The sequence below is a fragment of the Eptatretus burgeri genome, chromosome 10 (genome assembly GCF_056783735.1).
Source record: "Eptatretus burgeri isolate ZD-2024b chromosome 10, Ebu_testis_v1, whole genome shotgun sequence".
In the NCBI taxonomy this organism is placed as follows: Eukaryota; Metazoa; Chordata; class Myxini; order Myxiniformes; family Myxinidae; genus Eptatretus; species Eptatretus burgeri.
In genome coordinates, this window is record NC_140970.1 from 23,858,878 (window position 1) to 23,885,377 (window position 26,500).

Here is a 26,500-nt window from a genome sequence, read left to right on the forward strand (position 1 = left end):
GTTGCGTCAGGAAGGGCATCCGGTGTAAAACATGTAGCAAATCACTAGGCGGATCATACGGATGATCCGCTGTGGCGACCCCTGACGGGAGCAGCCGAAAGAAGAAGAAGATATATGTATATGTACATATATAATATATATTATTTGTTTTATCCAAACATGGCCCTCAACCTTCCTCTGGATGAAAGAGGAAGTCATGCAAAGTTTGGTTGCATTGGTTCCTGCAGGGTGCAAATGTATAAATGAACAAACAAACAAACTAACTTTCTTCCTTATACATTAGATTATTGACATGCTGACCTTTTCATTACCTTATATGAACAAAGCAGCAACAAGGAAAAGGGCTAAATCCTTCATAGATATCATATTCTATCTTTGTCTTAATATGGAGATATGTGGCTCACAGAACTGAACTTCACAACCTTGACCTTGAAAATAATGGTCCTGAAAATGGCAAAATATACTATACGAGGAATGTAGAAAGTGTGGTCTTCACCAGATAATTATGCATGCTTTCTTTGGTCAAGGCTTTGAGGATGTAGCTTTCTAATCAAATAGGTTTTGAGGTATAGCGAAACAAGGCTTTCGACAAGGGTTTGAGGTCAAATCAAATAGTGCAATAGCGAAACATATCATGGCTCTCCACCCAGGTCCTGCCCCCTGGACCTCAGAGGGCTCCACCCTGACTCAAACCATGGTGAGGAGGAAGAAGGCATATCTTCACCCACTGTCACCTCCAAGTGCACTGAGGTCTGTGGAGAAGGCCTCAGTGCAAGATCATGCTTCAAGATATGCTTAGTTAAAGTGTATCCCTCGGGACATCTGGGAAAACAGCAAGGGTGTATGCAATCTTGGGCAATCAAAGCAACAGATTATTAGCCAAGTCAGAGTTACTTATCTGTTCAACATCAAAGGGAATGTCTCTCCACACACTCTCAGAACATGTGCTGGGGTAACGGAGACTGCAGGGAAAAGCCACCGGCTACCTGGTGGAGTCTGTGGATGGAAAGACAAGCTTTACTCTTCCTACCCTCATCGAGTGCAACCAGATGCCAGACAATAGGACAGAGATTCCGACCCCTGAAGCTGCATGCCATCACCCCTAACCTGAGGTCAATGGCCAATCAGATCCCAACACTGGAACCTGATGCTCGGATCCTTTTTGTGTGGGGAAGAGACATCCCAGGGGTTCACAAGGGAACTGAGCAACACAATGGCCCTCACAACACTCCCGATCCCAGAGATCTGACCGAGGAGGGGTTCTAGTCAGTGACATTTAACTGGGCAACGTTTACAAGCCAGTAACTGTGAACACCTTCAATACGAGTGTGCTTGAAAAAGGACAAACATCCCTCATCAGCCCATGTTCCAACCACATTCATGTAAAGGAGAAATTCAGATGCAAAGGTCAACTTATAAGGTTGTTCTCAATGGACCTTCATGGTCAACGGCCTGGTCAACGACAACCTTGGAAGTACGGTCCCGACAGAAGAAAGGATGACAAGTTGGCCCCTTCCATTAAGGGCAATGTCTTCCAAAAGACTATGGATGAAGAGTTATTCATGGACGACTCAAACAGCTGGGTTGCCCCACTTCCATTCCATACATCCAGACGTCGGCTTCTCAACAAGAAGGAACAATCCTCAGTCATCTCACCTCGCTGCACCGCACACTGGAGAAGGAGGCCAGAGATGAACATTTTGAACAGGAACATTTTGTAGCCTTCGTACAGAAGATCTTTGACAATGATCATGCAGAGCCAGCACCACCACTGAAGGAGGAACAAGATGGCAGACTTGCAACAGATCGGCTGAGCACTGAACACCTGACCACTTTCAAGGCTGAGGTCATAACCATTGTGAATGCAAGACCACTGCACTGCGAGGAGACTGACTCCAAAGACCTTTACAAATGGAAGTGGAGGCAAGTACAAAGCCTCACCAACACCGTTTGGGAGCACAGGAGGCGTAAATATCTTGCAACCTTTCAGTCGCTATAGGTGCGACTTCTCATGTGGAATGTTTTCATGATAATTATGACATCATAGGTCACATGGTGTGGCAGCCATGTTGGAAAAATGGAAAAACTCTGGACCTATGTATCTCTGAAACTGCACCAAGAAAAAAATTGAAACTTAGCACATGGGGAAGAAGTCTGATTTTTTTTTAACGATGTCATATGTGCCTTCATTGTGACGTCATGATTGCATATGTAGAACGCTATATCTGATCAGTGTGAAAATTTTTTAGGGTCATCTCGGGATAAAATGGTCCACAGAAAAAAATTGATGACATTGATCACGTGATTCGGCAACGAAATTTTGTTTAAGGAAAGAAAAGAAAAAAACAAACAAACCTTCAAAAATCTTCTTCTCTGAAGTGGCTGAACAGATAGAGGTGAAACTTTACACATATGATTGCCTATCCACAAGGAACAACAGGTTCACACATATGATGTCATAGGTCAGATGGTTTGGTCGCCATATTGGATATACCCCAAAACCTAAAAAAAATCTTCTCAAGAATGGCTGGAAATATCGAAGGGAAACTTCACACAAATATACCCCAAGCCATGGGTGTACAAGTTTAAGGAATAATTGATGTCACATGGTTTGGCAGCCATATTGGATTGAAGAAAAACATTAAATTATGTTTTCTCTGGAATCACTTAATCGATCGACGTCAAACTTCACATTTATGATAGAGTAGTGATGTGGAATAAATGTTTTAAATTTCAACTTGATGAAACGCATGGTCTGGCAGCCAGAATTATTTGGTTTTTGATATGGGTTCTTTTGGGTTTTTTTTGTTTGTTTGATTTTGAATGAGGTTCACTTGGTTGTGCATCGATGGGTTTGAGGGTCGAAGAATAGTAGCTGAAATGCGAATCCTATCCAGGTTGCTCCTGATGACTTCATCTTTGCTTTTTGCTCGTTTGGGTTCCTTCTGATTACTCCAATGCAGGACTGTACCTATTTGGTCTTCCATTTGATTTGAATTTATTTTAATTCCATTCTAAATTCAATTGAAAATAATGAATAATAATTTTTAAAAACGTCATGGGTCAAGGTCAGGGGTCCAATCAAAGTGGGATGTCTTGGTACCCGTTCATCACTGCCAGCAGTTATAAAGTGGCAGTTCTAGTTATGTCTCGTTAATTACGTAACAAACCAGTACACAAACACCACATAAAGGAAGTCCTGACGAGGGGCTGTGATCTCAGATTGCTCATTTTTTCTTGTTCAACCTTGTCTTTGCAGTTCCACACTTGTTCCATTAAACGTTCGAGTTAAACGTGCATCCTGTCTCGAGTAATCATTTGGGACAGTCTTTAGCTCTCTGTCAGACTGTGCAGAGTCATGCACAGTGGATAGAATGCTTGTACTTTAACAATATGACATCAATTAATGCCATCAGTTTATTTATCTCCACTGAAGGGGGATGGGAGGGACTAGTGGGGAGTGCAAAAGGATATTACCAGGGTTTTTTGTGCGTAGAATGAGGATGCTTGGAGGGTGAGGAATAAACACCGACTACACAAATCTCCATTACATGCTTCCCACTATATGCAAAGTTGAAAGATGGCAAATTTCACCAGGAATGACCCAATATGAAAGTTTTTTTTTTAAAGATCTGTTTTGAACCCTGTGACTTCACCCCCTGGGGCATGAACCTGGGGTCAAATCCCCAAAAAATAATTACATGTTGATTGCATAAACAAAGTATTTTTTTTATGTTTCTGAATGTGCCCTTAATTCCATTTTCTGGTAATGACCTTTTTATCCCACCCAGCACCCCAGGGAGTGGGACCAAAAATGATGCTGTTCTTGCAACTTCTTGCCATGTGGTGATCATAATGACCAAGTTTGGTGAATTTCTGCACAACCGTTTTGGAGGAGACAGACGAAGCTCATTACAATATTCTCCTGTTTTTAAGTATGGGATAACTAGAGAGTTCATAGAACACGAACATGTTCATAGAACACCTGTGCAGTGTTCAAGTATATACTCTACTTTAGTTTTAATAAAAGAATGATTTTAAAGATCGTTTAAAAAATTTCCAGAAGTTTCACACTATTGAAGCAGTCTTACACAATACCCTATTTAACATGTCCAAATACTGCTGAAGGGAAAGGTTCTGAAAGTGACAAGAAGGCGGTTTGCATTCCACATTGTTCAAGTATATAATTAAATTTAAATGAAATAGATTGTAAAACTCGTATAAATTAATTAATTCTGGGTTTTACCACCGTTTTAACTTGTTTATTACACCACCCTTGCGAACACTTTACATTAGCTTTTCGTGCATGTTTGTCCTTCATAACGTCTTTCAAACAGTAAGTTTCCTCTTTGGAATAATTTTTAAATTTAGTTTCACTGCCAGGCAAGCAACCAATGTTAAAATATTATCTCACTTCTCTCTGCGCACGTGCCATCAAGACTAATTCAGAGCAAAAGAACTGTAAAACACGAAACTTGTCTTCTGATTAGTGATTAAAATAAAACATTCAATTAAAATATATTCATTCTCTATCATAAACTGATGACATAGGGAAGGACTAAACCAATTGCTTCACCCCACTTTGTGTATGCAGGATCGTTACATATTATTATGGATATCAGAATAAGGTCTGATGAATGCATCCACACATCCAGGTCCTCAGACAGTTATTTCCTTAAATGCATGTTCAGATTAGCCCCATCCCCATGTCTAATGGGATTTTAAATGTGATGCATTGAGCAGGGTAAAGAATAGATCCCCTCTCTTATGGGAAGCTTTTTTTCTTTACGACAGACACGTTTACACACATTTCGTTCGCGAGCTCTGACGTGCCCTTATTTTTCCTCAGCAACGTTTATGCACAAGTTTTTCGCGAGTGCCAACGCCCGCCTCTTTTGGGGGGGGGAGCGCATGGGTCGTCATGGTAACCGTGCGCAAGTGGGGCAGGGTGAGCTTGGGACAGACTGCGCCCGCCGAGATGGCCCGCAGATATAAACGAATTGGAGGTCCGTTCTGAGGCGAGAGAAGTGAGAGGAAAAGGGAGAGAGAAGTGAGAGGAAAAGGGAGAGAGAAGTGAGAGGAAAAGGGAGAGAGAAGTGAGAGGAAAAGGAGGAGAAAGCGTGCAAGCCCACAAGTGAGTGTGTGGTGTATGTGTGGGTGTCTGACCAGCACCAACGAGACAATTCGTCCTTCCCAGTGCTTGAGCAAGCGAGCGTGTGATGCGCGTGTGAGCAGTGCAGACAATGAGTGAGGCACGGGTCGTCACCGATGCGTGAGGCGCGGGTCAGTCACCTCAGACTGACTCAGCAATAGCAACAATGATGGAGACTTCAATAGTGGTAAAAGTGAAGAACCTCAACTATTCAACCAGTGTGAATTAAATGATCCAGTGAGGGAGTTTGGACTTGCAAAGGTGTCAGCAGAGCTTTTAGGCTCCAGACTTAAATCCAAGAGTCTTTTAGCTCCTGGTGCATCATTCTCTTGGTATCGTAACCGAGAAAAAGTGTTTGTTCCGTATTTTGCTAAAGAAAATGATTTGGTGTATTGTACAGATCCATCAGGACTAATAGAAACGTTTGGCATAAGTTACATCCCTGATGAATAGAGACTCTTTATTGACTCTTCAAAGAGAAGTCAAAAAGCAGTTCTTTTGCATAATGGTAATAAATACGTTTCCATCCCTGTTGGACACTCACTAATCATGAAGGAGACACATGAAAATTTGGTGTTCCTCTTAAACATGATTAAATATAAAGATCACAACTGGATGATGCACACAAAGATCACAACTGGATAATTTTTTCTCAAATGGGCGTTTTAATTAACCCAAACACCCAATTTTCACTCGTGCACACCCTTGAAATTCCTTTAGTACGCATCGGCTTGTAGCATGGTATTGTGTACACTGTGGTCCTAAATGAGGAGAAAGCTTAGAAATTGAACCCAGTTTTAATAAGATAAACAATCTTAATGTTATATAATGCCCAAGTGTCTGTGCTTTCAGAAAATGTATACTTTGCTATGGGCCCTACACGGATATAGTTGCTTACAAAGCATGTTTTTTTATCCAAACACAGGCTATTTTTTTCCATTTTTATAGCTCATGTTTGAAAAATGGGTTACATGTATGATTGTATATGTTGTCCAAAATGGTTGAAAATGCATTTTTGTTTGATACATATCATTATACATACGAATAGAACAATTCCTCAAAACAATACATTTCTTATGACCTTCTGCATATCTTGGCACCTTCAAATGTGTAAAATCTCCCCGAGTCATAGTGAAGCTTACAAAATCTTATTCCAGAAATTTGAAATGCATCTGATAGAACATCTTAAATAGCAATTTACTTCTGCATAAAGTGATGATTTAAAATGGCAAGTTTCAACATGGATCATTACGACATCGCAGTTTTTAGGTTCACTTCCATGATTGGGTCAAAATGTTAGGAAGTACGTAACAAATTGCATTTACCAAGCTGCTACAAAATTACTGGTAGCTATAAGCTTGATTTATAACCATAGAATAAGTTTACCAAGGTGGCCCTATGATATAAAAATCAATACCAAAGGCCAGTTTGTGTTCAGTATATAGAACATCAAAGGTCGTTAGGAAGTACGTAACGTTTTTTAAAAATCTGCACTTTTAATCCTAAGATGTTAGTTTGGTTCATCACAGCATGTATTTCTATGGTTAAGTTTATGTGCATATATATTCATGACCTGAATGAACACTGATCAATTTGTTAATTTCATATGACCTTGACCTCTGCTCAAGGTCAAATATCAGGTAAACCAAATATTCTCCATATATGTGGTTTCCAATTCGTGTATAATACATATCTAAGCCATCAGACCAATTTTAGGATGATATGAGTGGTTCCTTGATACAGATAATTGATAACCAACTTTGACCCTGTCAGAGCAATAGAAAGAGGAAGAATAAAGCTCTGCCCAAATAGATCCTGAATCCCCATGAGGTTGGCCAACAAATGATATGCAAAACTTAATCATACAATGACTTTCATTTTTTGGTCCCCCGTGTCCTAACTGGTGAACATACCTTGCTACAAGCCCATACAAAGTTGCAGGCTGTTAGGTTTCATGGTTTTGGAGTTATGGGGGAGACACCCTGACTGACTGACAGACACACACTGACATTTATTAGTATATATTTATTTAAATGATTCCTCATCTGGTCACCAATCCATGTCTCCAGCACCTTCCCCACAACTGAAGTCAAACTACAGGGGCTATCATTCCCCAATTCTTCTCTGGTTCCTTTCTTAAATAATGGTGTGACATTTGCTACTCATGAAATCCTGTCATACATAGCCATGTCCTTCTCATACTCTCTTTTGGCTTGCCGAGTTTTTTTAGTTTTTTTAATTTGCCTCTGTTTACTCCGATAATGATAAAAATCTAACTCCAGTCCCGTTATTTTAAACCTAATAAATGCCTTCTGCTTCTCCTTAATAACGTTCCTTATCTCGCTGCACAACCACCCTGGTCTCTTTCTGCTTCGAGTTTTACACCTAATTGGAATGTTCTTCCTCTGCACTCCACACATTTGCACTCACCACATCCTGCTCCTGCTGCACCCTCACCACTTACTGCTCCTGCTGCACCCTCACCACTTACTGCTCCCGCCGCACCCTCACCGCTCCCTGCTCCCGCCGCACCCTCACCGCTCCCTGCTCCTGCCGCACCCTCACCGCTCCCTGCTCCCGCCGCACCCTCACCGCTCCCTGCTCCCGCCGCACCCTCACCGCTCCCTGCTCCCGCCGCACCCTCACCGCTCCCTGCTCCCGCCGCACCCTCACCGCTCCCTGCTCCCGCCGCACCCTCACCGCTCCCTGCTCCCGCCGCCCCCGCACCGCTCCCTGCTCCCGCTGCCCCCTCAGCGCTCCCTGCTCCCGCCGCACCCTCACCGCTCCCTGCTCCCGCCGCACCCTCACCGCTCCCTGCTCCCGCCGCACCCTCACCGCCCCCTGCTCCCGCCGCACCCTCACCGCCCCCTGCTCCCGCCGCACCCTCACCGCCCCCTGCTCCCGCCGCACCCTCACCGCTCCCTGCTCCCGCCGCACCCTCACCGCTCCCTGCTCCCGCCGCACCCTCACCGCTCACTGCTCCCGCCGCACCCTCACCGCTCACTGCTCCCGCCGCACCCTCACCGCTCACTGCTCCCGCCGCACCCTCACCGCTCACTGCTCCCGCCGCACCCTCACCGCTCACTGCTCCCGCCGCACCCTCACCGCTCACTGCTCCCGCCGCACCCTCACCGCTCACTGCTCCCGCCGCACCCTCACCGCTCACTGCTCCCGCCGCACCCTCACCGCTCACTGCTCCCGCCGCACCCTCACCACTGCAAATTATCTATCCGTTCCTTCAACCTCGTAATATCTATCCTCAAGTGGGCTATTTCCTCACAGTTCTTACAACAGTAAGTACCCTCTGCTTCCCCTATTCTTGACGTGGGCCACATTGAGATCGACCACATTTTATGTACTCCTTTTCCTTTCTCCTTCACTCTCTATTTATACCCTTTTTCACAACAAGATTTGCAAGGCCCCAACTGACTTGAACACGAAGGTTAACACTCGGCCTCCCCCTGCTTCTTTCAATAAATAACACAAATCCTCAATAAAACTGGAATAAACACAATTATACCTTTATAAATACAGTCCAACAGCCCCCGACACAAATCACGATAAAATACGCAAAACAACACACAAAAAACACTTGTCTTGTTCTTGCCTCGGAGCTCACCCAGCCTTGTGCGAACAACCCGAAGTGACGTCCTCACTGGAAGCGATGTTCTCACCGGAAGACCATTTAATTCCTGACCATGTCGTGAAATGTCAGCCGAGGCCCTCATTACCTCCACCACGGAAGGTGAAGGAGGTTATGTTTTCACTCCATTCTGTCTGCTTGTTTGCGGACAGGATATCTCAGGAAGTTGTGGACGGATTCAGACCAAACTTCCCAGCAGACACACGACGTCAGTATGAAAGATTCACGACGTCGGGAATCGGCCGCTTGGTTGTACAACCAGATCACGACGCGGTACAGCCGACGCGCGATTATCCAAAACGTTTTTTTCTGCGTCATGTGTTGCCATGGTGAGCGCTTTGCCACCTCGTAATGGGTGATTGTGTCTGCCTTTCACTGGAGGAGACATCTGATTGGCTAATTGCTATTTCCGCATCACGAGCCGCCATTTGCAAGGTTTGGTTGAACTTGTGAACTTTCAGCTGTTTCTGAGTGTGACACACAATCCGCTTTTATAGTTAAAATTATCTTCCACCGTGATCATTTTTGGTAAGTATAATATTATAAATCGATTTTATGTCTTAGCTTTTGTTTTTGGACGTTTTTTAAGATCACAGAATCCATGATGTGTTCCTGTTACTGGTGTGCTGGAATCTATATATAGTTACATTCAATGTAAACTCTCCCGGGCCCTTCGGGCCACTCGATCGTGGTTCGAGCGTTGGACTCCAGGAGCGTGCATCTGACGATCGAATCCTCCGGCACCCGATTTCATCGTTCGTTTATCACGTTAAGCTGTCGCTGATATGGCCCTGATCGGTGTGGATGTGCGAGCAGGAACAAGCCCTCATCTATCTATCATTCCAGCAGAGTGTGTGTGTGTGTGTGTGTGTGTGTGTGTGTGTGTGTGTGTGTGTGTGTGTGTGTGTGTGTGTGTGTGTGTGTGTGTGTGTGTGTGTGTGTGTGTGTGTGTGTGTGTGTGTGTGTGTGTGTGTGACCGCTGTTTCTCGATAACCACTGATCCAATCTAATTGAAACTTGCCAGCTATATTGCTGGGGACCTGAGTATGTGCCTTTTCACCGTTTGATATTAATCAGACAAGTGCTTCCCAAGTTATGGCCATTTATTTACCAAACCAACTGCGTAGGCGTGGCCGATGGGGAAGAGATTCTCAGCCACGTTCCCCATTACGGGTTACAACGTACGGACTTCCCGATAGTGATGACTTACTGTATTCTCCTAATTTCTCGATTTCTTATGCGCATTTATAGATAAACGCAATGCCCCAATCCAGTCGTCGTTTATGAGGGTGAAGGAACGGCCTGTGTGGTTGTTTGAAAGTTGTTTTTTTTTTCACGTACTAGTGTAATAATGAGTAACAGCAGCACGCTGTGCCAGCCGTCCACGTCCTTGATTATTAAGAATTTGCAACATAGTTAATTGTAATGTTGTATGTTGGAAACCCAGCCTAAGTTTACATTGTGAAAATATTTACATGTACTTTTATGCATAATGAAGTTATTTTATTTTACTTTATTGTGAAATTAAGATTGAAAACACCCAACAAATTAATTTTTTTGTGCTTTGGAATTATTTATGTGAGATGCATTCAAAATTGTGTTCTCATACTTAATGATGTTACATTTATTATCTTGCCAAAACGAAGTTTTTGCAAGATATGTTCATCAGCTTGTATGCTTTTTCTTTTTTGTCTGTAATCATGTATAAAAAAATTCTACAGAGCACAGTTATCATTGGAAATTTTTATAACTTTGCATATCAGAGGCCTATAAAGGTCCCTTTCAGCGCATAAAATTTTGAAGGTCAAGGTCAAAGGTCAAGGTCACTGTCACAAATCAGGGGAGTTGACGAAACCCTTATTTTTTGAATAATTTTAATCGAATCGTCTCCAAACTTTATGGGAATGTAGTATATGGTCTGGCGCTCAGCTGATTAGTTTTTGGTGGTGATTGACCTTGACCTTCATGGTTAGCACCTGAGGTCAAACGTATTTGACCCCAAGGTCAAATTTTCAAGTTTTAGGAACCATATCGTGTAGTACCTCAAATTGAACACCTCGATGAGTGCTTTCTAGATATGTCAAGTATCATCTGTTTAAGTCTTTTTGCACCGCATTCTATTGATGCCCGCTGTAGAACAAAAGTAACAATGTTTCTAAATTATATATATCTTGGAGAAATTCTATCAGAAAGGTGTTTGACTTCCCAAGTGGGACCCATATTGTACTCTTTTTACCAGTCATTGCTGAATTTCTACCTATTGAATGTCAACTATTATGTCGTATAGCAAAATTTATATGTGGTTCTTCGTCTTCTCATAATTCTTACCTGAGGTTGCTTAATTATGAATCTTGTAACAATGGGTAGTATGTCATCAGTAGCTAAAACTTTTGATTACATTTTATATAAATGCAAGTTATCAGTCAATACCTTTTATGCCACTGACAAACCAGACATTATCTGCCGAACAGAAACTTTCCTCTCCCAAGACGTGTCTGACTCCCAAGTATCTCTCCCTGGCTACTCCCTCTTACGGTATGACAGACCTGAGCCTCGTCCTGGTGGAGGTGTTGCTCTCTTCATCAAAGACTCTATTCCTCACTCTCCCTGCACTGCTCTCACTCCCCCACACCCCCAGGAATACCTCTGGCTTCGGCTTCCCCTCCACTCCCACCTCATGTTTATATGTGTACTGTACCGTCCACCGAACAGTGATGACTCCATCTACACCTCACTCTCCGAAAACATGGACCATCTTCTATCTTCTCATCCAAACTCTCTCTTCCTCTTATGTGGTGACTTCAATTGTCATCACGCCAGTTGGCTAGGTGTGGGTACCTCTCTCACCTGCCATGGGACATCAGCAAAAGCTTTCTGTGACTCATTGGGACTGACTCAATCGGTCAACTTCCCGACCCGGATCTCAACCAATGGTACTCCATCTCTTCTGGATCTGATTTTGACAAATTTCCCTGACAATATCTGCTGCTCTTCCTTCGCTCCAATTGGTTCTTCTGACCACGTCCTTGTTAAAGTGGACATCTCTCTGGCTGTTATCAGAGAACCACCTCACCGCCGTCGAGTCTGGCATTTCACTCAAGCCGACTGGCAGGGTCTCCGAGCAGCCATCAAACTTACAGACTGGTCTCCTATCACTACTTTCTCAAACATCAACTCATCCTGGGAATTCTTTCAAAGAAACTTGCTCTCCCTCATGCACAGATTTATCCCCTCTCGTGTTCAGTTGTCTTACCCTTCCTCCCGCCCTTGGTTTACTGAAGCTTGTGGCGAGGCAGTTGTCCTGAAACAACTTGCCTTTGCCTCATGGAAAGCAAACCCAACTGAGGGCAATCTCAGTTCTTTCCACAAAGCTCGGAACAAGTGTGTATCTACCCTCAGGAGAGCCAGAAAACAACATCTTTCTCATCTCAAGTCTGAACTCTCAAACCTCTCTCCCTCCTCAAAATCCTGGTGGCGTTTAATCAAATCTGTTTCTGGTGTATGTTCCCCCTCCATCCCCTCCCTTACCTCAAATGGCCGCACTGCTGATTCCACACGTGATAAAGCTGAATGTCTAAACTCGGTGTTTGCAGCTAAATCTTGTGTCCCAAACCCATCACTATCTCTACCCACTTTACCCAGTCGCACCCAACTGTCCCTGGACTCTGTATCCTTTTCTCCTGACAAGGTGGAGAGCTTGCTTTCAAACCTCGAGTCAGATTCTGCAACCGGTCCAGACGGCATCAGCCCACGTGTCCTCAAAGCCTGCTCTTCTGCTCTTGCTCACCCTCTCTCTGTTCTATTCACCCTCTCATTTTCCCAAGGTCATCTGCCATCTGCTTGGAAATCTGCTGACATCACTGCCCTGCATAAAAAAGGTGCAAAAACAGATCCCTGTAACTACAGACCAATCAGCCTTCTCCCAATCATCAGCAAGGTTATGGAATCCATCATCGCTTCAGACATGAAATCCTTCCTCTTCTCCAATGGCTTGATTTCCAATCATCAATTTGGTTTCAGACCAGGTCACTCTACCCTGGATATGCTGCTACTGCTCTCCCATCAATGGATGGAGGTCCTCAATGCCAGACAGGAAATCCGAGCCGTATCCCTGGACATATCACGTGCTTTTGACACAGTCTGGCACCCTGCCCTACTCACCAAACTCTCTTCCCATGGTATTCAAGGCCATCTCCACTCATGGCTCGCAGACTTCCTCTCCTGTCGCAGTCAACGTGTGGCCCTAAATGGAGTTCTTTCATCCCCTCTTCCTGTGCAGGCTGGAGTTCCTCAAGGTAGCGTTCTGGGCCCTGTTCTCTTTCTGGTTTTCATCAATGATCTCTCGGACTCTCTGGAAAATCCTCTATTTCTCTTTGCCGATGACTCCACCCTCTGCCGTACCATCTGTCATCCCTCAGACCGGCAAGCAGCAGCTTCTTTGCTCACTGCAGATCTGGATAAAATCACAAACTGGTCCAACACGTGGAACATGTCTTTCAATCCAGACAAATCTCACACTCTCACTATGTCTCTTCGAAAGGACCGTTTACAAAACCCCCCCATCCACTTTCTCAACAATCCTCTGGAAGAAGTCTTTTCTTTCAAGCTTCTGGGTCTCACTATCTGCCATGACCTTTCCTGGGAAAGTCACATTTCCAACCTTGCCTCAAAAGCCAGTCGCCGACTGGGAATCCTCCGTCGTGCAAAGTCCTTCCTCGGCCCTCTTGAGCTCCTGACCACTTACAAAGCTTTTGTCCGTAGCCTGATGGAGTACTGCTCTCCCCTCTGGGCTGGTGCTCCTGCCTCCCACCTTTCTCGACTTCACGCTGTCGAAACCAGGGCTTTTAAGATCATTGGCATCTCCCGCAATGAAGCTGAGTCTTTGGGCCTCTCACTCAATCACCGCAGGTTGGTCGGTGGTCTTTCTGTCTTCTACCGACTCCTCTCCAGCCTTGCCCCCCTGCTCTCTCTGCGATTTGTCCCAACCACATTTCCACAGGGCGCTCAAGGTCCGCCAACAACCCCCTTCTGGTAAAACTACCAAAATCACGAATCACTGCTCATCTTCACTCCTTCATTCCTCTTTTTTCCCGCCTTTGGAATAAACTTCCTCACTCTATTCTTTCCCATTCTTCCCTCCAGGCTTTCAAAACAGCTGTTCACCACCACCTCTTATCTTCCCCCATCCAAATCCTCGATCTTTTCTTCCCCCGATAATCCACCCAAGCCCACTTCCTTCAATTCTCCTGCTTTCCTTCCTGAAAGTCCCTGTAATGTCCATCTTCTCCTCGCCATGTTCCCCGTCCCATGCCCATCCCTCTCCCTTCCACAGTTCACCTGTGTCTGTTCCCCAATGTTTTGTCCCTTCCACTCCCGCCCCTCTTGTCTCATGCCTCCTTGCTGTGAGTTGTGTGTTTGCTCTCATACGAGCCTCAACCAAGGTATACAAAAAAAAAAAATGCTCCCAATGCCCATAATGTATGCAAGCATAGAATTATCAGCAGTTTTACTAACACTGCATGATGATGATGTTGTACTTAAAGGTTCCTTTGTGCAGTCAATTATATGTGAGAGAGAAGCTCCACAGTTCCTCTCTGGAGCAGAACTTTCTGAATTTGAATTGTTAACTGTGCTTTGCACAAAGTGAATTTGTCAAAAAGGTACTTACAACTTTTACCCATGTGGTATTTCTTTTTATTCTCCATTTTAGTATATGTTTCTCAATTGCATTGGTATCTACTTTTATTTTTTGTACGTTTGTATTTGAGTGTGCTTTTTTTTGGTACGAATAAACATATTATTATTGTTAATACTGCTTGTATATTTTTGCTGCAATCATGCTCTGTGTGATGCATGATAATAAATGATTATGAATTACAGTTGTTTTCAAGTTGTGGTCATGTGTTACTGTGCAACGTAATGATGTTGCAATAAAACTTCAATGTTTTGATAATGGCACCGGTAGAACAGCGGTGCTCCGCTGGCCCCAGACCTACGGGTCGAGGGCTCCATCAAGCTGGAAGCTGAAGGGTGTCGTGCACTGCAATGTTCGTTTCTTTGGCGTGCAAAGAAAAGGGTAAAAACAAAAACTCCATTTTATGAACGTTGTGATAAAGTTGAAAAATAACGTCATGCTTCAATGTTGTGACAACGTTGCAATCTGACATCATGGGTGTTGCAAATACAACTTCCCACTGACCCAATTCTGATGTCAGGATAGAACCAGCAAACGACGTTGCGACAACATTGTGTGCCTGCTGGATTGGTGGATAGGTTGGGTGTGTGGCAAGGACTAATTGATTCGATTTTGGTAAAGATCTGGATCTGGATACGATAATTATTTAATTTTTCAAGTGATTCTTCAACATTGAGAGATTGGACCAAAAACGATATCGTAATGTATAGCATATTTCAAAAATGTATTGAGCCAGATATGTTCTCCTGGATCAGGCATTACGTGGCAGAGGTATGCGCTCTACTGAGTGCCCTTCTAGTTTTTTTTTTTATTAAGTGATTCTTCACCATTGAAAGATAGGGCTCAAAAACAATATATAGCACATCTCAAAAATGTATTGGGCCAGATATGTTCTCCTGGATCAGGCATTACAGGGTGGAGGTATGCGCTCTTCTGAGTGCCCTTCTAGTTTTCACCTGGATTCACTTTTAAGTTAGTTTGGGGCAGTATGGAGTGTGGGAGAAGGGGTCTGTGCAGTGGTGGGGTTTGTGTGTGGGGGGGGGGGGATGAAGGGGATAAGTAATGACGTCCTAAAGAAAAGAGCATGACAGACAGAGGGACGGAGAAACCCGCTACTTTAATATATGTAGAAGATGATTACATAGTTCAAAAAAAAGGCAACACACCAATGCAGTTGAGGAAGAATAATCTGTTTATTGCATTGTACATCACATGTTAGCCAAGGTAATTAGCACTTCCCCTTAGAGCGGCAAAGAGCTGCCACATTAAAAGCACACACCTCATATCTCATACGGCACTTTCAGTATACAAACCACCATAATCAGCTGGTGTGAAACCAACAACACGCAAAACGTCCCTTTGAATTTTGAAATGCCATTATGTTTGCAAAGCCTAAAGAAGCCAGAATTAGAACGATTTCTGCGAGGCAGATAAAATGTGAAAACAAAGATGAGGATTACAGGAGTTAGTCTGAGGGAAGAATGATGTAAACCTTGGAGATGTCGTGCTGTGATAGAATCTAATAAAAAGTGGCTGAAAGAAGTCAAAGGCTAGCTAATATCATGAAGAGGGCCTGACACATGCAGAGGAACATGTGAAAACACTTCTGGCCTGATTCCACCCTTGAAATAGATAAATACTGCTTAATTAGGAGACATGCAGGAAATACTTAGGTCTTTCCAAACTGACTTTTGTTGGAAAAATCTGAAAATGCAAAAAGGGTTGTTTATCCACCACTTAATATGAAATGTTGCAACAAAAAAAATTGCATTGCTCAGCTCTAAACATGTATATACTGCATAACCAAAGTAATAAACAGCACACCTCAAAAAAATAAAAATAAAACGCCCCCCAAAAAACATCCCAAGTCCCTCTCTCTCTCTCTCATTCGAATCCCCAATGGCCATTCAGAATCCAATACAGTGCAATGCCACCCCACGGTACAAGCAACAGTTCCATGTGGCTGGATTTGCAAAGATAAGGTATAAAAGTACTGCCAGGATCAATACTGCAGATATGTAATGCAGGTGAAAAGCTATCTCTAAGAGCAAACAAGAAGCAGGTCACGAGCGTGAGGGTGCAATTATGGGAGAACACAAACAGATCAAGTGCTGCTGAACTGCGGTCACATTGCCCCAAGCACAGATATCACACACTCGTTTCGAGCAGTGGGAATACCTACGCATGTACGAGTGTATGCTTTGTTGGTGCAAGTGTACCTTTTCAAGAAATTATCTCATTGACGAAGTAATGCCATTATCTTTGTTGCACAGTTACAAATCTGTGGTGGACTGATGCAAGTATACTGGCTGACAATCAAAAATTGGCCGTGAGACTTATTGTTAATGCTGAATGGAACCTTTGGGGCATGAAGGCAGATGTAGCAATGTACTTGTAAGCATATGTACCTTGAGTAAGCTTTGATGAATTATGAAAGGCACCCACATCAAACACATGATGCTCTAAAAGGAAACGCTAAAGTTGAGTTTAAGTGGTCTTCAGTAAGAAGAGTTGTAAGCCAAGCCAGAGTACATATACCCCCAAAAAGAAATGAGCAACAAGCATTGATGCTTGTTGTTTTTATTGGACATTCAAACATGTTCATATTCTGGTTGTAGGGGACTAGCACATTGATGTATATGCGTCGTATACTAAACAAGTCGGTTGAAGACATAGTTGAGTTGTGCAGAAACATTGCCATCTGAAATGAGCATGCAAATTGGTAATGACACCAGTCTACAAATCATCATACACAAGTTTTACATCAGCAGAAATGGTGTTGATGTACATGACTACCACCGACTCCCAATACAAGCTGCACATGTCTCATCATCGACACAATCAGACATTACAATCACGTTGTGGGATGTTGCACCATTCTTTGACCAGGGAAATTTCTGGTTTAATCAAGATACTGTGGGTGGACGGACTTTGTGACCATCATTACAAACCGGTCACATGCTTCCCCAGGATGGCCAGAGCAGTTCAAACCGATGCATGTCCGGAGATCATGTGCATCCAAATCCAGTAGAGCGATGTTGGGGTCGTGGAGTGCAGTGTTGACAATGCGTGTACTGTGGATGAGCATGTCAACCATCAAGATGAAGTTAGGACCTTGCTGTTGGAGCAGAGAGATGGCTACAGACATGCTGATCTCACTCTCTACGAGGTCCGTCTAAAAAGTAACGGGACTGAGCCTGCTGTGTGCTCCACTTACACAACTTGAATGAACAGGTTGTGTCACAGTCTTTCGCAACATTCCAGCAATATATATGATTGGTGATGGTTGACTACGCTTTTTTACAGGTCGTGCTTTTCATGTTGTCCAGTCTGAGTCGTCACACTATGAGTCGTGAGCAGAGAGCCAATCTGAAGTTTCTTGCCAAGCTTGGCAAAACACCTTCCGAATCCTTTGCAATGCTGCAGCGTCTATGGGGAAGAAACGATGTCATGTACACGTGCATTTGAATGGCACAAGAGGTTCAAAGAGGGACGGGAGGAGGTTGAAGACGATCCACGGTCTGGAAGACCTTCAACGAGCAGAACGGCAGACAACCGAACGTGCAAAGCAGATGGTGTGTGCGGATGATTGCTGAGGAACTTTTCATCAACAAGGACACTGTCTGGAGCATCATCACTGAAAATCTCGAAATGCGCAAGGTGTGCGCAAAGATGGTCCCCAAGCTGTTGTCCGAGGACCAGAAACAGCAAAGAGTCACTGTCTGTCAAGACATTATCGAGCACCTCAAGGACGATCCAGACCTGCTCCGGAGAGTCATTACTGGCGATGAATCGTGGCTATTCGAATACGATCCTAAGACCAAACGGCAGAGTCGTCAGTGGAAAAGTCCGGCATCACCAAGACGAAAGAAAGCAAGGATGTCGAAGTCGAAGGTCAAGGTGATTCTCATCGTTTTTTGATATCAAGGGCATCGTCCACTTTGAGTTTCTACCACAGGGTCAAACAGTGAATCAACACGTGTACAAGGAGATCCTCCGGTGCCTCATGAGATCAGTCTGGGACAAGAGGAAGGATCTGTTGGAGAACAACGCCCCTGCTCACAGTGCCCGAAGCATCCGGCAGCTTCTGGCGGAGAGGAACGTGCCAACTCTGGAGCAACCCTCATATTCGCCAGACTTGGCCACTTGTGATTTTTTCCTATTCCCCAAGCTCAAGGGGGTGATCAAGGGGACCCGATTTCCTGATGTGGAGGCCATCAAAAGGGCCGCGACGACGGAGCTCCAGAGGATTCCAGAAGAAGCCTTCCAGGGGTGCATCGAAGCATGGAGGAAGAAGATGGACAAGTGTGTGACTGGAGGGACACTATTTTGAAGGGGACAAGCTGTGATTTCATTATATATTTTGGAATAAAATTTCTGTGAAGTCAGTCCCGTTACTTTTTAGTGGACCTAGTATCTTCCACCAGTCAAAGCACAACTGTGAATGATGACAGGATCAGTTACGTGGCCAACTTGATCACCAAACCATCCATCAAGCTGCCCTTACTAGAACAATCATGCTGCCTCATGGCACGAGAAAATAGTTTTTCACCTCGTCTTCAGACTCATAATCCATAATTGAAATATAAGCAGAATCTAGACTCGATGAAAAGAATAGGGTACCGATGTTTCACTCTCCAGTTGTGAGGTTTGTATCACCCATTGATGTTGATAGTACTGTGTTTGAAGGATGAAAAGCAGTGATCTTCTGGACCTCTTCCCACTGGAATGAAATCTGTTCTGAACCGTTTTGATCGAAATGTGATAATTGATCCTCTTTGTAGGTAAATGTGGAGAAACCAAGTTGTTGAAATGTTTCTTCAGACAAGGGTGACAAGGTAACGATCCTCACAAGGGGTTGCACCCACCCTTTGGACGACCTGAATGAGGTCTCTCCGTGAACTAACCTGTCTGACGGTACCCTGTCAGTACCCTATAAATGACAGCAATGAAGATTTTACTGGGAGGCGATGGCAGTCCGAGTCATTCCAGTCTTGAACCATAGATGTGAACAAACTAATTTGGTGTTTAATGACACCCCACCATTTCAAATCTGACTTAGCCCCCATGAGTGGACAAATTTATAGAGGATATCAATAGGCATTTACGCAGCTATTCTGGGTGATGATATGCACGTAAACATCCGGGGTCGCTCAGTTCAGATGAAATAGTTGCTTAATCTTTTGTGAGGGGTCTACAACGAGATTTGTGGAAGTGTCAGCTGGTAGGCATTCCTGCGTCAAATCTGTACGCGGCGTTTCAATCGGAGATGTCCTGAACAGCTGAACCATTTATCTGCAGGGATATCGACTTATCATAACAAGCGTCTTGCAACCAAAACATTTCACGTTCTGTATAGCTCCGATGAATTTTACCAATACCGCTGCTAATTCAAACACACAAAATTGAAAACGAACTTGCACGTGCTTATGATGTCATTTTACAATGGTAAACATAGTATGTGCTTTGCCACATTATGCTACAGCTGTCGAACCAGGTGCACAAACACTTCATCCAACTACCTTTTCAGAGACATTTGTATTTCACAAAGTTGTCTGATTGAGCTGATCATTCTATTGCACTCTCGAGCCTCAAAAGCTTGGTGTAACATCCTAGCTTGGTGGAATACAAATGGTCTACTCGAGCAGGGGAGCCTAAAAAGTATTCTGCTCATGGTTATTGGGCATTTTACTCAAAATAATGCTGCTGGCGCAATGGGAGCACAACACATCTCAGGTCACAAATACTGATTCTGGGAAAAGCATCTCACAAAAGCAAACACCACTTTAAAATAAAATTTACAATTATTAAATGACTTTCCCTTTTTAAAGCTTCATGTAATTGGTCGTCTCTGCCACAAACTACAATGGCCGCCCAGACAATGAAGTCATGACGCTTAACTTGCCACAAGGAATTGCGGTATACAGTCAGGGTCAGTTAATTTTGATATGGTGGACGTTAGACTTGTTTTGAAGGAGACAGCTGTGGAGGATTAAAGACCAAGATGGAAGTGGGGGAGCATGTCAACTCATCACAAGCCTATAAGGGGTTTGTTGTGCACATGCTGAAAAAGAGGGAAGCTAAGGCCATGGGAAGACTATCAAGTAGTGGAAGGGCTAAGATAACACCTCAAAAAAAAAAAAAAGCAATTGAGGCGAGGGGCTGAGGGAAGTGTTGGGGGAAGTGCACTCGGCCAATAAATGTTCAATAAGGTGATGGAACTGGCCAGCATAAAATACATCCTAAGAAAACTACTGGATGCAGACAATCTGGCGAGAGTAGCGGAGAGCAAGCCAGAGATGCAGGAAGTGCTGGAGTGGTGGAAGGAGGCTTTTTAGAAGCATGGACTGAAGATGAGCCTGGAGAAGATGAAGGCAATATGGGTCAGACAGCAGAGAGATAAACTGAACATTTGGTTGGAGCAGGAGATGACAAGGCAGTGAAACAGATTTGTGTACCGAGATTGAAAGGAAGAGTCCTAGAATGTCAAGAAAGCTTGGAGAGACAGGAATTGAAGGTCAATGCTGGAAAGACAAAGGTAATGGTGTGTGGTAAGACTGGTGTAGAGAGGGTCAAGATTACATATATATATATATATATATATATATATATATATATATATATATATATATATATATATATATATATATATATATATATATATATATATATATACATATATATACATACATATACATGTAGGAAATCTGCCATGAGTGGGCAAATTCAAATACTTGGTTCAACACTAAATGAAGGGGGAGGTTGTGAAGCAGAAATCCATGATAGAGTGAAGGCAGCATGGGCAAAATGGAAGGGGCTTAGTGGAGTCTGTGATGGAAGGATACCAATAAAATTGAAGGTTAAAATCTACAAGACAGTGATTAGACCAGTGATAACAAATGGTGCAGAAACATGGGCTTTAAACGGGAAGAGTTACTGCTGGAGAGGACAGAGGTGAGAGTGCTTTGATGGATTCTCAGAGTTTCACTAAGAGCTGCTGAGGAATGACAAGATACGCAATATAGCTGGAGTTGCAAGCATCACAGAAAGGACTAGAGAGACTCGGGTTCTGTGATTTGGACAGGTGAAGAAGAAAAAGGATGAATAACCAATCAAAAAAGCATGGAATGAGCCAACTGGAGGGAAAAAGATCAAGAGGACAGAGATTAAGGTTGAGGGAGGTAGTGGAAAGAGATTTGAAGCATGTGAGATTGAGAGGGGAAGATGCATAGGATAAAGTGGAATGGACAAGGTGGATCCGAGTAGCTGACCACTTTTGTGGTTGAGATGGGAGGATTGTTTGCTGAGGGATATCAGAAAGATGGAGGTGGATTTGGGGGGGGGGGGCAGAGAGATGGCTGGTGATAGAGGATGATGGAGAGGTGTAGCGAGCAGAGCAGCAGCTCAGCAAACGGTTGGCATCACCCCCATATAAAGGGATTTTGAGGAACTGTGTTCAGTGATTGCCAACAAATATCCAAACTACAGAAAATGAGTAAATATGTGATTTGGCTGCTTCACTTGTTCAGCTCATGGTTGTTGTTGGTGGTGATCAATTCTGTGAATTTTCATGTTCTTAGGAAAGTACTACGTTGATGAAAAGTTATCAGTGTCATGATTACAGGTGACATGTATTCTTCAAAAGATTTAAAAAGGTCATCGAATTATTATTTTTATCCAAGAATTGAAGTCTGTATTCCAATTTTTACCAACATCAGTGACATCAATGAGGGTTAGGTGTATTGTTCCATCAGACTTACTCAGTTTCCCATCATCCATCATGCTCCTTTAACCAATACATATTACCAAATCTGCCTAATCACAAAGATACTCTGACAACAAAGTGTCGTGAAAGTTAAGCTTTTGTAATTTCTCCAAAAAAAAAATTTATCTTCGCATTTACAAATGTCGTCAATGCTTGGCTGCAAATCCTTATTTTCCCCACGTTTTCTTCTGACAAATGCTAAACATCCCTCAACAGTGCATTTGGTTAAGACTCTCTTCACCAGATGTGCTAATCAGTGGTAAAAGTTAAGCCAACCATGAATACTGGCAAGTTATTCGGTCATGGTAGGAGTTTCAGGAAGGGTAAATGTGCAGCCATAGAAATTGCTGTCTCAATTTGAAATGGGAAATGAGCCATACACTAATTTGCATGAAATGTAAAGACTATCTCCATGCTTTGGGCTTCACCCAGATAGCACCATTTTAACTACATAACAGTTTCCAGCTCTGAGCCTTTGCCCCCACTTTTAGTTGGAAGTGGCAGCAAGTCACTTCCAAGTGAAAGTGGGGGGCTGGGAGCCATGCCAGGTGACATGTAGCCCAGATGGTGTGCTCCCCACACAGGTGTAGTGAGGTGCTGCCACCGCTGGGGAAAGAGTGGGAAGACAAGGAACAAATTCAAGGATTTAATGTGTACAACAAATAAATATATATATATATATATATATATATATATATATATATATATATATATATATATCACACACACACATGCATACAATTTCTCAAATAACTTCGAAATTATTTAATTGAAAACATGCATGAACCAAGAAGAGGGTTTTACATTTATTTGTATGCTAGGACGTGATGTGAACGTTCAAGTTTATTTGATGTGTTGAGCATCCCTGTTCCAACCAGACGACAAACTTGGATGAGCAAATTGGTGTTACCATGTGAAGATGAGCATTCTTCTTGTTCCAATACACACAATTATGCTTTGTTTCCTCATCAAGGAATAAGATGTTCAAGAAAAGCATAGTCTTATTTTATCATCTCCAACATGTATTGAGAAAATGATGCGTGATCAGCTTGATCATGCTCAGAATGAGAAGCTTGTAAGACTGCAATGGACGTGTTCAACAGAATGTTACTCGAAGTATGCTGAATGCTGTGAGAAGAGAACAAAGGCTGTTGATACCATCTATTGTTCTACATGTCCACCTTCACGGTTAAGACTACTTGTCCAGTTTTGCAAAGATGCAGATTTGCTTTTTCCAAACATCTTGTGAACAGGTGTAACATATTCACTGACAATGATGCCGCTGATACAATCACTTTTCTGGAGATGTTCCAAAAGCTCCAAGGACCTCTGTTGGAGATGCTCCCCGGTCGGTTCACAACGTTTTTTGGCCCAAACCTGCTACATCAGCTACATGCAAATCGCATCATATTGCATTTTGTAAATTGAGCTCTTGGTGTGCACAGACTTATTTCTCTACTAAACTCGATTGATTCCAGGCCTAGTTAGACTCAGCTATGAGGAGCAGCTGAAGGAGACAGGGCTTTATATACTAGAAAGGAAGCGGTTACGAGGTGATATGATAGAGATGATGAAGATAATGAAGGATATACAGTAGGCAAAATAAGTGCAGATGAATTATGTTTCAGTTAGTTAAGTGAGGGTGGGTTCAACAGAGGAGACGGTGATCGGACCAGAGGCCATAGCCTGCACGTAAAGAAGAGGAGAGTTAAGATGGTATTTGTGGTGTAGTCTGCGGGCCTACGGGGAGGGGCATGGTGATGATGCATGATGGGAGGAGGGGTCGTGGTGGTTATCGTATCTGCAAGGGATATAGGGTGTGCGCGCCATTGCTGGCCAAGACGTAATGAGTAGCTCCAGCTGGAGCATGGCGGCTAATCCCGAGGGCCACGCGGTGACCGCGCAAGTGCCGCAGGTCGCGCAGCCCGGAGTCCGCGCGATGGCACAAGTGCCGCAGGGTGCTCGCGCGCCTAGCGGTGCGGGACGAGGGCGCGCACCGCAGCACGGTCGCACCGGGAGCGAAGGGGCGCTGCAGCACGGTCGCACCGGGAGCGAAGGGGCACCGCAGCGGGACCCCAGTGACCTGGAGGTCAGCCTGCAGCCGGGGCATGACGATGCCGGCGAGCCGGAGCAGGAGCCGGACTCGGCGAGCCGGACCCTTTTGGGTCGGAACGGGTTCCGGTTCGTGCCTCCAGATGTGCCAGTGCTCTCTTCGAGACCTTCGTCGAGTACCGAGGGCGAGGCTCTGGCGGCGGGGGCCGCGTCGATGCAGCGGGAGCCACCGTTCGTTGCTGCCTGCGGCGATGATGTGCGCTCCAGGAGCGGCGAGAGCCATATCAGCTCTCGCGATGAGTTCCCGCGCTTCGTTCGCGATGAGTTCCCGCGCTTCGGCAGGGTTCGTGAGGCAATGCGCATCGGTGTTGTTCAGGCAGCTTCAACAGGTGGCGGTGAGCCCGTGGCGTTAGAGGGAGTCGCGAGTCGCAACATCAAGTCGGCAACCAAGAAACGAACTCGTGATGTGGGTTGTGGGGTGTTGTTCATGGCATATGTGCTTTTCCTTGCTCTCGTGATGCAGTTTAATGTTGTTGAAATAAATGCCAGCAGTTCTCGTGTGAAAGTGGATGTGGCGGAGATCAGTCAATGGGAGTTGGATTATGATCAATGTGATGTGGGGGCTTCAGGAGCGGTGGTGGCGAATAAAAAGGTTGGGTTGGCCGTCCATTGTCCCGGGCCGCAGGTAGTTGCTTTGTCATGTGCTGGGATGTTATCAAAAAAGCGCGCTGTACGGAAAAATGAATTCGCGATGGTTCAAATGTTATTCCTATTGATTTATAACGAGCTTATGGTTGAAGTGGGGTTTAAATGGAATTACTACCGTCTAACTGCCGTGTGGGTCTCGGAGATCGACTCGGAGCCGGGACTCGTGCGCTGGTCGGCGTTACCCCCACCTCTGCTTTCAGCGAGGTCAGGCGTGCCTGGCGCCTGGGGTGTGGCTCTCTGGGTGCGCTCAAGGCCGTTTTGGCCATGCGGTGGAATCTCAACTGATGATGGTGCGTGGGGGTTGGGGAGTGTTTGTTGCTTCCAGCCAAGGGTGCTGTTCAGCGCCCCCACCAAGGTCGGTTGGGTCTGGCGGTGGCGCCGCGGGTTCCAGACAGCGGGGGTCCGGCCTCGAAAGGTTTATCTGTTTCAAGTCTGCCTGGGGGCGTTTTTGCTGCGTAGTGCTGCTGTGCTTCTCCAGTAGCTCGCTTCCACGCATTATATGATGTGATGTGCTGTTATACTTCGCTGTTTTCATTTTATTTGCATGACTATTATACCGAGGTTCTTCGTGTTGTCTATGCTTCTTATAATACTGATCATTTAATAATCATACTTTTAGGAGGGAGGAGTGTGGTGTAGTCTGCGGGCCTACGCGGAGGGGCATGGTGATGATGCATGATGGGAGGAGGGGTCGTGGTGGTTATCGTATCTGCAAGGGATATAGGGTGTGCGCGCCGTCTGAGGCGTCGTAGTAATGCTGGAGTCGTCCGGCTCGTGCGTGTGCATACGAATAAAGGAGAGCTGCCGGGCAGAGTACGCCCGCGCTCGTGCTTGTACAACACAGCCCGGCTCGACTGTCCTTCCGCTCGTGTCTGCCTGCTAAGCATCTTCCATTTCAGTACAGTACAGTATTAAGGCAGGGTCCTTCTACTCAGAGTAGTTGATGCATGGAATGGCCTCCCTGGAAAGGTAGTGGCAGCAGAAACAGTAGATAAATTTAAATTATAATTAGATAGGGACCTGGAAGTTATGGAGAAAGAGGGGTAAGGGGATGTTGACAGGACTTTTAGGTAGCTTGAGCATTGATGGGTGATCGTGTGCATGTGTACAGAGTGCTGTTGGTGGGGGTCTCAAGGGATGTTATGTGGTTGATGTTGTGCATTTTTTTTTACCCAAGCCCATGCCGCCTCCCCTGGGGGAAAAAATACAAAAGAAACACAATTTTTTTAAAAATATCAAAAACATCTTGCATTCTCTTTTTTTGGTCTGGTATTGATGTGGCGCAGGCATGAGGGGCTGAATGGCCTCCACCTGTGTCTAATTTCCTTGTTTCCTTGTGTGTTCCTATCGGGTACACGTTCTTCCACCAACTACCTCCTTGTGAAATTATGAAAATCCAGGCTTTCTGCTCCACCTACATTCTTTTTCGTATCTCCTGCTGTGTTTGTTGTAACCACTTTCCTGAATCAGTTCAATCCCATTCTT

The 26,500-nt window shown here is 44.4% G+C and overlaps 1 protein-coding gene across 2 annotated transcripts in view; it reads right to left on the bottom strand.

Moving 5' to 3' along the window:
* LOC147018092 (sodium- and chloride-dependent creatine transporter 1-like) overlaps nucleotides 1-26,500 on the bottom strand; it is a 210,339-nt gene that overhangs the window by 52,363 nt on the left and 131,476 nt on the right. The window contains exon 13 of one of the 2 annotated variants that reach the window (XM_085897434.1): nucleotides 15,665-22,861. The exons of the other annotated variant lie outside the window; for it this stretch is intronic. Coding sequence (XP_085753560.1) covers nucleotides 22,703-22,861 — 159 coding nt within the window. The 3' untranslated portion in view covers nucleotides 15,665-22,702. Of the gene's footprint in view, nucleotides 1-15,664; nucleotides 22,862-26,500 lie in introns of those variants that run through there. 2 annotated transcript variants of the gene reach the window in all.